The 11,857-nt window shown below is 39.7% G+C and overlaps 1 protein-coding gene across 1 annotated transcript; it reads right to left on the reverse strand.

Annotated features, from left to right (window-relative positions):
* Positions 1-493: 493 nt before the first annotated feature.
* LOC131784637 (uncharacterized) lies at positions 494-11,491 on the reverse strand. The gene is made up of 11 exons (XM_066173648.1): positions 11,378-11,491; positions 9,316-9,535; positions 8,756-8,815; positions 7,716-8,008; positions 7,092-7,220; positions 6,061-6,114; positions 4,905-5,491; positions 3,987-4,140; positions 3,391-3,423; positions 2,105-2,751; positions 494-1,482 (listed from the first exon to the last, which is right to left on the reverse strand). Exons 1-11 carry the CDS (start codon positions 11,385-11,387, stop codon positions 1,336-1,338), a joined length of 2,334 nt encoding a protein of 777 aa, XP_066029745.1. The 5' UTR covers positions 11,388-11,491; the 3' UTR covers positions 494-1,335.
* Between the last annotated feature and the right edge of the window lie 366 nt (positions 11,492-11,857).

The raw sequence follows: 11,857 nt of genomic DNA on the forward strand, positions 1-11,857 counted from the left end.
AGATAAAGTACAAAAGAGAAAAATATTTAAAAAGAAAAATTCTTTAATTTGATTTAATAGCTCATGATCACAAAGTGTTTCCTTTCAAGCTTTCTGGAAAGGGTCAACTAAGGCACTTTTCAAACAGCAATGTTTCAAAGCGGAGCTAAAATTACCTGTTCGAGCACTTGAGCGTTCTAAGTTATGTCACGATCCTTCTAGCATATCTTTCAACAAGCTATTCTTTATTTGTATCTGGAAGATCACTAAGCTAAAGCTGAGACTTCACAGGCTCAGTCAGATTCCAGAGATCAATCTGCACGATAATATCGTTCTGTGTAAATATTTAAAATCTGAAATAATGAGATGCGTCGGGTCATTTACATCATGCGATCTAGCTCGTTCAAAGCGGCTTAGGACCGCTAAGGATTCCCAGAGTATCTTACTAATCTCTCTTTGAGCAAAATCAGCTATTTAATGGCAGTTACAGGATGAAAATATTTGATACACAACCAACATTTGATATCATTTTATTTCCCTCTGACCAAACTATACACATTAAATTCAACAGTATGCAAACTTTACAATATTTACACTTATTCGATTACACTTCTTAAGGTTTGCTTTTAGTGTTTTGAGGTTTATTATTTCTATTTTTTTTTCATACAGGATTTGTTTTTCGCTTGCTATCAAGCAGACATGTTTCAAGTGAGTTTTAATCAACTTCTGTTCTTTTAGAGTGGAAGTAACTGCTCTCTTACTTTTAACATATCATTTTCTACGTTCTGTTGCAGAATGAAATATTTTTGTCAGATTAAAATGGTAGTTTATGTAACAATTCGAAAATTTTGTACGAACTTTCTAACAACTCTTTGAGTTTATCTTAAACTCCCATTCAGATGGTAAGATCAAGATGAATAATTAGGGTCTAAAAGTCTAAGCAGTTAAGAAAAAAATGAAAATGTTTAGAGTAAACTCTCTACAATAATTCCTATACTTAAAATAAAAAATAAAATTATAAACAGATGAAAAGGACATCTAGCGTCTTAAAATCAAGTTGATTTGTAATTCAATAAGAAAAAAGCCAGCAGCAATTTCATATTTATTTTATAATTTTCGATTTGATTTAATTTGATTCAAGAAAGGATGATCTTCTTCTTTCATTGGGTAACAATCGTGTCCACAAACATTGAACTATTCAATAAGTTTCATTCTAAATCTCTAACATAATAACAGTATAAACGAAGCCATGGTTAACAGTAAAGCGCTCAGCTCAGTCCCTTCTCACAAGTAGAGAAATTTAGTCAAGGTATCCATAGGAACGGCTAACAGTAAATCGCTCAGCTCAGTCCCCTCTCACAAGTACAGAAATTTAGTCAAGGTATCCATGGGGGCAGGAACCTGGACAGAGTTAACACGCTCCACTACCAGTCTAGTGACTTCTGTCAAGATCTCAAGGAAGTGATGATGATGATGATATTTGCTGATCACTTCGACTAAAGCCTATTGCAATAATCAAGTACAAAAAATGAGGAACATCACCATCCAGGCAGAAGAACCGTTTTCGGACAAAATGAGCCAAAAGACTTAGAAACTTGAGATGAAAATTATAACGCAGGCGAAGCTAGGTTGGCAAAAGGATACTTTATGTGGAAATTGAAATGACCTTTAAAATGACCCTTAATCGAGTCAGCCCACAGGCGGCCCAAGCTCCAGCTCTGAGATGATCGTCTTGCATGGTAAGCGTTAAGGCAAAAATATAAGAGTTTGTATGGGAATATTTACGCCTCGCCTCACTTTCACAGAGCATCGCTTGTTGTCTGACCGCCTACTTTGTTGAAACGAAGCCATTTTAGTGAGTTATCCATTTCTAGTTTTTTTCTAATACTTCTCTCTTAGGAGATTACGATTACTTCAAACACTCTTAACTCTATAAACGACCGCCAAATTTCAAGTGGAGCTTGTGCTCGACAGTAGGAGACTAGTTAGTATAGGGGATAAGTTTCTAAAAAAAATGTGGAGCTGCGTCGGTGAAAGTATAACAGGGTAATTAAGTATTGTCAATTTACGCTGTTAGCACATGAATCGAACAAAGCATGTTGCTTTGGTTTTTGCGATTTCTTACCTGTATAAACCAGGTGCCATTATCCGGATCTCGATATGATACGTAACCCGGCGCGGTGGCAAAGGCCAGGACAAAGTCGGCTTCCGGTGGAAACACGCTCCGCGGGAGGGTGCAGTCAGTAACGAATGCAGTATCACATGGCTGGGAGCTTATCTGTGCCTGTGACGTGGTCACGACCTTCTGCTGTAAATTGATATCATTAACAGGTGAGGAAATTGAATTATCAGCGTTGTCTCGACATCCTCTGCAAGTTTGGATGATGAACGCTTTGGGTTTATGCTTAAGTGAAGGACACTTGTTCTCACGGAACTCGCACATCAAATTCTTGACGGTTGTCTCCCTTCCGTCGACGCCCAAGATGCAATCGCGATCTCCTCCATGCGACATGACGATGAACACAAACGCGTTATATGCTTTGTGATTTGCAGCTCCAAACTTCTGTGCCACTTTCTCCAACTCGTGGCTCGTTAAATCTCTCCGGATAATTACTTCAAAGAAGAGCGTCCTGAACAGAAGTTGGAGGCTACGTTCGTCTTCGACGGCTCCTGGTCGGTTCAGGTCCCTGTTCTGGAAGTTGACGTTATTCACGATGACGCACAATCCTCGAGGATCCTTGTTCATTTCATAGCTAACCTCCTGGGCCAAAGCTAAAAAAATTGAAGTTCCAGTTTAAAATCCAATCAAAGAAGTTTCATTAATCAATTGTATCAATAACAAATGCTCGATATGAGTGGGTTTTAACCCTTTACACTCTCACGTTGGTATTCATATTCTGCACACTGTTCTCTTCTCATTTCCTCTGCAAGAATAATCTGTTTGACAATCAGGAGCTTCCTAAATTGGTGATCATTTCCTTTTTCTCGTGACCTTAATTTTTGATTCAAGAATGATTAATATTCTGTTAGGAGAAATTAGGAGCCAATCACCCTGAGGGTTCAGGGCCCCTTTTGTTTTTTTAATCTTAACCATTATAATTTTTAAAAGGCGAAATGGCATATAGTATTTCATACGTATTTACGATCCAGCTAATGACATATACATCATTCACACCAAAGCTTACACATGTTTTAGGGCTGTTTTTCAACACGATTTAAATTGTTTTTCCTTATAAAAGCTGTCGACTTCAAATGTAGCACATTGAAAATACAAGTAAGCGATTACTTGAATCTTATGGAAAAATTCACTTTTTCTGTTCTGAATCTGATTTTCCGTCAGTTAAACCCGGTTAAACTAAGTATTTTTTCCTAGTGTGAATGGGGTAAGAGACGGAATCCAAACAGTCATACCTGGAGTGATAGGGGCTAAAGGCACTGTTGAACCTAAAGGAAAAAAAAGCATCCATTTTTAGGCAGAATTGCACGTCCACTTAAATTATTTTAGTATCCCAATCAATTTTAAAAGGAATATGTTTGCACGGCAAAACCTGAAAAACACAGATCTAGTTACTAAGTGTCTCCTGTTCTCACCAGCGACCGCTTGTTCCAATTTTCCAGGACGAAAAGTAATATCGTACGGTCATTGCATGTTGCTTTAGCTGCTGCGTTTATTTCACTATAGAGAGAACAAGAATCCCCCCCTAGAGGCTTACCAATATCCAAGGCATGTTAGTTGGGGAGGAAGCTCATCTAAAACTTGTGTTCTTCCCGTATCGTCACCAGGATCAATACATTATGCAGTATGCATTTCTCGGTTTGAAAACCATTAACATTCAAACTGACCAGCAGTCTCCAAGAACGAGACCTATGACACTCCACTGACAGACTCTAATGATGACGTTAGTCCTTGAAGTCTTCAAAACTTCAGCCAGTCCGGGGGGGGAGGGGGGGGGGAAAGGGGTTGATGCTTCAAATTGATCGGCGCATTACTTCATTAATTGTCTTACCTAAATACACTCTTGCTCGGAGTGTGTGGTTCCGATATGGCATTTTAATGCTTGGTTGTTCACTCTGTTTATCCTTCATTTTTTTGTTTACCATCGTCAACATGTCAAGCAGATGGTACAGATGAAAGGAACTTCTTATGACCTGGTCCAAGATCTGTTGAACGAGCAAAGCAGAAGTAACTGATCCGCTCCCTTGATTCAATAATTCACATAAAGAGTATATATCTCTTTCCTATTGATCAGTGAATGCTGATAAAAAGGGTTGAGGGAGTGTTGTATCAACATTGCTCTATTGTAGCATTGATGGTAATCCACGAAAAAAGTACCCATTTTGGTACGTCAGCCACTCTTTCTCGTTTTCTGGGCAAGGCCCGGCTCCTTCTGTTCGCACCGAGCTATTATCCAACACTTGAAGTGCATCGAGCAGTTTTGTCACAATTTTCTTCCCCTACCGTCACTCTACCTCTGAGTTCCCTACTCTGACATTTTAAAGTTGGCAAGAAAATTAACCTCCATTTTAATATTACATTTTCATCGATATTAATAAGCTGCATAATGCCTGAAGTTTTCGTTGATCTGAGCTGCAATAAATATCAGTTTTGCTTGACTGGGTCTGGTGAATATTAATTCAGGCCCCATTTCCTTCCTTGATTCGTACGCTTTGCGACCCGTCATTATTCATCGCTGGAGGATTTTGGTTGTGTCTTATAAAACTTATCTGATCCCCTGTGGCCCTGTAGCATTCTAATGATCCCCCCTCATTTGCAACCAATTTTCAAAAGTCCCTCATTATGTTCTGTTAGCGACGACTGACTCCCATCTTTTCCCCCTGAAAACTATGTGATTCCCCCCAAAATCCTCCAGCCTCCAGCCCAGCCCCCCACCCCCCCGGGCGACAAACGATGACTGATCCTTCACCTGGATAAACAAAGACCCTGGTTCTCTGTTGGGTTGATCAGCTGGATATGTAGAAGTCACACAAATAAGCAGAAAGTCGGCTTCTTCGGGGCAGCTGTCTTTCTCACTGGCGGAGATGCAAGGCAACCTAACGGCATCCTTTTCTGCAAAGCTTCCGCTTGCGAAGATTGAGCACTCATTGTCGACCCTTGAAGGTATCTCTTTAACACGCTGAACAAAAAATAACTTGGGTTTACCCCGGAGGGAGGGACACCTTGATGCTGTGAACTCCACCATAACATGCTCAAGGCTTGCGTTTCTACCATCAGGACAAGATATTTCACTGCACCGGCCAGAAACAGACAGGAAAATAACAACAAATGTGTCAAAGTAAGTATGATCTTTCTTTGCAAATTCCTTAGCTAAATTATAGATCTCGTCCCTTTGAAGATCTCTTTCAATTAGCACATCAAAGGAAAGGAACTTAAACAAGCCCTCGAGCTGCTCTTCTCCCACCGCTAAGTTTGGAACGTTGTTTATCAGAAGGCAAAGTCCACGCGGACGAGATGTGTGCATCACGTAGTGGTGGCTCAGCCAAGGTGTTTCCGCTAAAAATATAAGAGTAAACCAAATCAAACAAATTTGTGATTTTACTTTCATGGGGGCTGACCTTGATTCCTGCCTGTCAGGCCACAGTAACTCATTTCAGTAAACCGGGGCTTTTACATGCTGACGATCAACAAGTATAAAAACCATAGGGCCTATCAACAACTTAACCGAGATACGGGGTCCTGGAAAGTAGTAGGTCTGAAAACTGCATTGTTACATTCACACCTTATCTTCCTGCTGATGGAACTACATTCGCCTCGTGTTCTTTACGGGCGTGCGCAAAATATCTGATGGCAATACTGGCCATAACAATAGTTTGATGGAGACAAGACTATTAGCTAGTGGGCAGGGGATTAACATTCCATTCACAGGGGAGTGGGGTGGATCTGAAAACTGCAGTGTAAGAGCGCGCTGCGGTTTTTATCGGGCAGTACGAAGCAGAAAAAACGCCGAGTCATCCTGGTTCTCAAAAATCCTGCAGATATATACATATACACATGTAAATGCTTGTATGTGTACCAGTGCGTACGCATACACATACGCATACACATTGTTCTCATCGACATACCTGGTCCCTGGCAAAGTAGTATTGCTTCGGGGTCCGGGACAACCCTACAAAGCGCTGATAAAAAAAATAATAAAAAATAAAAAAAAAAAGCAACAATAACATTAACAACAAACATGTGAAGAGACATTAATCTTCTAACACTGATCCTATATTGGTGAGTATAAGTTGTCCAGCACATAATAATTGTGTACGTGTTGCGAATTTAATGAGTTGAAATAGACAACCTTTTTTTCACCAGCCCTATCACTGCTATGAGTGATCAAGACCGACTATCTCCATACAATAGCAATCTAAAAGCAAGGAGACAAGTAATAAAGAAAAAATTACAATTAAGGGATTACTGGTTGATCCAATACCAAATTCTTCGAACTAACACCATAAGAACTGTATAGCAGACAGTGAGGAAAATTACTAATGAGATCTTGGGAGTGAAAGAGTTAACTACTCCAACACTGATGTTGAAACTGGCACATCCTTTCATCCATGAACATGCGCAACTAAGTCAGATTGGGCGCACGCGGTTCGCCACGCAAGTGCCTCTACGATCGGAGCTAGTTCTTGTCAGCATTTTTGCAATGTTTATGCATTTTCTGAGTAACTTTTAAGATTTCACAGGTTTTATTTATAAATTTAAAGTGAACTCCACCCTGAAAGATAAAGGCGACCCGGCAGTCTTATGACCCTCTCCCCCCTCCCCCTCCCAAAAAACAGGCGTCCAGACAACGCATAAATTTTACGCAGTATGAATAACTGTCGTTTTTAGCAAAACCCACTCAGGACGCACACTTTATGAGGAAGGTCCTCTGATGGAATGGGGCGCATAACTGGACAAACTTGTGCTTGTTTCTTGATGCACTACACGTTATGCATTTATTCATATAATTCTTAAACGCACTTATTAAAGCCAAACGCACTTCATGGGCTGGACGACTTCCATGTTTAACTGTTGCAAAATGGAAACAAATCTGTGGGACAAGTGTACCAAACAGAGCTGAGTAAATGGCAACTGACTTATAAGTACTCTTGTTTACCTGCATGCATTGCTTGCGCTAATCTCTCCACGGGGAGGCAAAATTGAGCTGAATTTCCAGTGTCTTCCACATCTGTTGGCTCTTGCTGTACTGGTGTTATAGCGATTGGAAGTCTTGGATCAAAGTAAGCTAGAAAACATTAAAAGAACACGGTCCTAAAAAACCAGGTTAGTATTTCTTTCGGACTGAGGTTCTTTTTCGTTTGTTGGATATATGGTTGTTGTTCATTTTCCTGGCTCCAATACTTATTTAGAATGTTTTGCCTTATAGTTCGTATTATTTCTTTTCTTTTCTTTTCTTTTCTTTATTTTTTTTTTATTTTATTTTTTTTTTGGTTTTGGTTAAAACACGTTGTAACACTAGTAGCTATTCAAGTTTCTATTGCTTGAAATTTCCCACTTTTTTAACATAAAAACTGAAGAAATAATCCTACTCCACAACATTACTCATTAAAAAAAGTTTATCTAACCCTATCTACCCCCCTAATAATTTTTAACGTTGTTGAAAGTTAGTTCGTGGGTAAAAATATCTTCCTCTAACATCCGCTGACTGAGATAGAGGAAGTCTGAGATGTCTTTGGTTACCCAGCACTTCTTCATAACAGTATGATCACGTGGCCTTTACCTAGATCTTCTTCCGGAACCAGTGTGACTTGAATTTTACTTCCGCTTCCGGTGGAACTCAAGCGAATGTAACCATACCAGAAGTCTGGTTCACTTCGGCTAAAACTGACCCATCCTTCCTCTCCATTGATATCAAAGTGGACGCGGTTGCTCTTTAAGTCACGGTAAATGCACAAGACACTTCCGTCTCTGATGTCTCTGTTGTAGAAATGTGTTATTTGCGAAGAAGCAGCAAAACTTGTCTTAGAGTCGAATGTTTTCTTAAAGATTTGCTTCTGTTGGCTGCTCCATCCCCTGAAGATAAGAAAATGAAAGGTCATTAGATGAATTCACAATATGATCGTTCAATGATTTCGTAAATTCATCTGTGAGAGATGAATACACTGGAAGAAAAGCAAAAAAAGGTACAAGTTTCCTTATTTGGTAAAAAATGCTATCGAGTGGAGGAAGGAAATCACTTTATGCTTAGAGTTAGCAAAAATTTCTGGACTCGTGCCGCCAGTCCAGTCCAACTTTAAAAGCGCTGTTGAAGGGGTCCTTAATAACGATCAATCGTGAATCTGATAGTTAAAATGGTTTCTGACGATCCCAGACAATGTAGTTGATTGACACATACAGTACGTTAGATGTAATTTCAATATTTCTTTTCAACATTGTTCGAATTTAACTGACTTCTCATGGAGCCAAAAAACTTTAACCGCTGTAACTTTGTTTTGACTAACGAGCCGGTTGAAATTTCCCGGGAAAACGATCCTCTGACCTCATTTTACTTAATTTGATCTTGTCTCTCGGGCGGTACCGGATCGATCTGTTTTCATCAAGGCTTCGATTGACGGACCTACCACCCGTTTGCTGGAAAGAGGCGATCGTTAGATTGTCTGAATTCATCGCAACGCCTGTGCCTCTCTTTTTATTACTCACTTTCGCCCCATACCTCCTTCATGGTTCCATCACTCGGCCCAAGCTTCCCCCGCTTTGTTACAAGGAGACGGATAAGGGTGCAGGGCAACCTTAGCTAATATAAGTGGACGTGATAATTACCACAGTTTTCCAGTCAGTCGAAGATGTTCTCCATTCTGAACACCCAACATCTGCAGTTTCCTAAAGAATTATAAGGAAATTCTACTCCAGCAAAGCGCATTCAAATTATAAACTCAGACGTTAGCAAAGCACCTTTCAAAATGTATAAAATAACATCAAAAGCTTGTTGTGAAATAAATTAGACAAAAGAGCGCTATTTCAGCTCTTTCTGCGTGGCATAGCACGTACACAAAATAGTTCGCAAATGTTTGGAAAATTAAAAATAATTTGAGGCCGGCATTGCCTCACGCACCTCACCCCTTGACCTTTACCTTTTAAAGGAATTCTTCAAATCTAAGGATTGCCATCAAACATCACAAGCAAATAAGCTTTGTTTTGTGACAACGCATTGAACAAACCCAGAACAATGGTAATGCTAGGAGTGGATCCCGTATTTTTCTAGGTGCACCACTATGACGTAACTGACGGGGTGGGGGAGCGCCCCTGCCCTAGATCCGCCCCTAACTACTTTTTATGCAATGTGTTCACGAGAATAGTGTGGATTGGGGCTTGATTCATACCTGCTTTGCGGAGAGATCAATCCATAGGTCAAATTCGATTTTCCCTCGAAACAATCCACAAACACGCGCAGTTTAGAAGCACCACACAGAGGATATCTTGTCACAATTTCACCAAACGATGGCCAAGTATCTCCTTGTATCCAAACTGTCGGGGTTGTTTCAGAAAAATGTTGAGAACCACGGACTAGCTCCAGCGTACGAAAAGCAGAATCTTTAAAGACTATATTATAAATTCAAAATGAAAATTTGCTCAAAGTTAGCATAGTTTGGTTGCATTTGGCTTTGTAATTCCCGTATAACTTTGTCACAGGCTTTGGGTTAGTAATCTTTAAAATATCTAACCGGAGGACAAGTAGTTTAGTAGTAGGTCCGCTATTGCACACAGGCACAGAAGCCAGAGCTGTTACCATGGTAACACATTGGTTCGCCAAGTGTGGTCCCGATGAAACGATTTTTGAAAAGATTACGAGTTGGAGTATTTTATAACACCAATTTCCTGCTGCGTTGGCGATATGTTAAATCCCCCTCCCCTCCCCCTCACCCCTTCCGCTCTTTACCCCCCCCCCCTCGTCAATGCTAGTGATAATTTTTATTGACATAACTATAACAATAATGATGACGAAAAACGATAACTGTGGAATGATGTAAACAGTATAATAGACATTAAGAATAACTTCGTTTGTATTTATTCACTAGATGCTATTCAGAAGGTTACTTCCGGTCAACGGTCTTTTTTACTTTGCCTACGTCACTAGCACGCGTGTGGAAGATCACCTTTACATAATTTTGCTCTCGATGACCGCCTTTGTATTTGGAACAGTTTTTAAATAAAGTTGAGTTTCTCATACAGTTGTATTGCTTTATCACAAAAGCGATGACGATGAACTTTAACAATGATGACTGGCGATGACTGGGACTGTTGTGATAATAAAACTGCTAGGATTTATACAGCTTACTTCTAAGAAGAACAATTTAGAAAACACGTCTTAATAATTTAGGGGCCTGTCATATAATCTTGTAATTTCAACGAAACCACTTTCTAATGCTGAAAAACATGATGTTTAGCTATTGATTGAGAAAAATATGTGGCGAATTTAATATTGGGTAAAACAAAGGTGAACCTTACGGGTTTGAGGCCGCGTGACGTACAAATTAAATCTCCTTGAGTTTGTATAGGTCGTGCATTTATGATGAGGGGCGAGTCGACCGTATCAAAACCGATCAAATCATGCGAGACAACGCAAAAACCTTAAGGCAGTGAACCTCAGTGAATCAACTTCCTGCTTAATAGAGAGCGCTTGCATCTAGCCTACGTGTAGCCGTTCTCTACACGTGGGCTAACTTGCATCCAAGTCACGAAATTGCGCATCAAATGATTTTAAAAATTCATCAGGTCGCAGTCAATTGTCATTTCGTACGATTCAATCAATTTTTTTGCCCCCTCTGCATGCCAATCCAACAGCATTGTTCAACACAATAATATACAAAATGCTAATTTGATTTAGGCGACGAAGGGAAAAACCCCTACTTAAAGATTAGCACAGGGTATCAAATGTCTGTGAAACTGAGATACGTAATGTTTGACAACAAAATTAACTTGTGCTTTTGCAGTTTCACGGATTCTCTGTGCAAAATCCATCAATAATTAAAATTTCCTTCAAATAATGCATCTTTACCCCCTAATTTGACTGAACTGATAACGAGTGCATCGAATTCTCTAATATGAATCGTAAGCATCGGCGAGATGAGTTGCGATCAGTGAAAGATCGTAATTTCGCATGGCGTAACAGAAAAGAGGAACAAATCGAAATAAAAATGTGTGTTTGCTCTCGGAAAATACCCTTTCTAGTGCAAACGGTCCATGTACATGTCAGAATTTCGATGCAAAATGCAGTGTCTGATTTCCATACGGAAACGCTAGTATAAATAAACAATGGAAAGTGAAAGTCGAGTCAAGTTCCGCTAAAAACCAAGCTGCGTAATTCTTAACCGGGCAACGTTATCGTCCCTTTCTGTACCAGACACAACACAACTAACGCTGGCTTCACTATAAAGAGCTCACCTTGCTCCATTGTTTTGCGTCCGTGGACAAATCATTTTGTTTCTGCCAAGGGAATGATTTAACTTGTTTTGTCTGGGAGTTACTACATCACGGGCGACGAGCGGGGATAGAAAAAACGACCCAAATACGAGTGGTCAGCAGTGAAACAACTTTCATATTTCATATATAGACAGATCATTTGTAGTATCAGGAAACAACCGTGTTGTAAAGCCGAAGTGTAAACAGTTTACTTTGCTAAATAAAATGTTAAGCAATTCAAAAGTGTTGATTGTACATATATCTTTTACTGCTTTAATAAACAATGAAGGCATCGGTGGCATCCGAAAGGTACCAAGAAGAATTAAATGTACGTTTTGTAGTTGCAGAAAACAATCGTGTTGTAAAGCCGAAATGTTACCAAGTTACACTTCGCTACTTAAAAAGTTAAGCAATTTTCCTCAAGCTTTAACTGGAACAATACTTTTAATGCTCTATTAACCA

The sequence above is a fragment of the Pocillopora verrucosa genome, chromosome 10 (genome assembly GCF_036669915.1).
Source record: "Pocillopora verrucosa isolate sample1 chromosome 10, ASM3666991v2, whole genome shotgun sequence".
Taxonomy (NCBI): Eukaryota; Metazoa; Cnidaria; class Anthozoa; order Scleractinia; family Pocilloporidae; genus Pocillopora; species Pocillopora verrucosa.

Bases quoted from the DNA above. Each gene is read 5' to 3' on its own strand.
- LOC131784637 (XM_066173648.1), bottom strand. The intron at 3,424-3,986 runs GTAAGACAATTA...TTTTTCCTTTAG, and splicing joins CCGAGCAAGAGTGTATTTAG to GTTCAACAGTGCCTTTAGCC. The intron at 1,483-2,104 runs GTAAGAAATCGC...TTATTGCAATAG, and splicing joins ATGGCACCTGGTTTATACAG to GCTTTAGTCGAAGTGATCAG.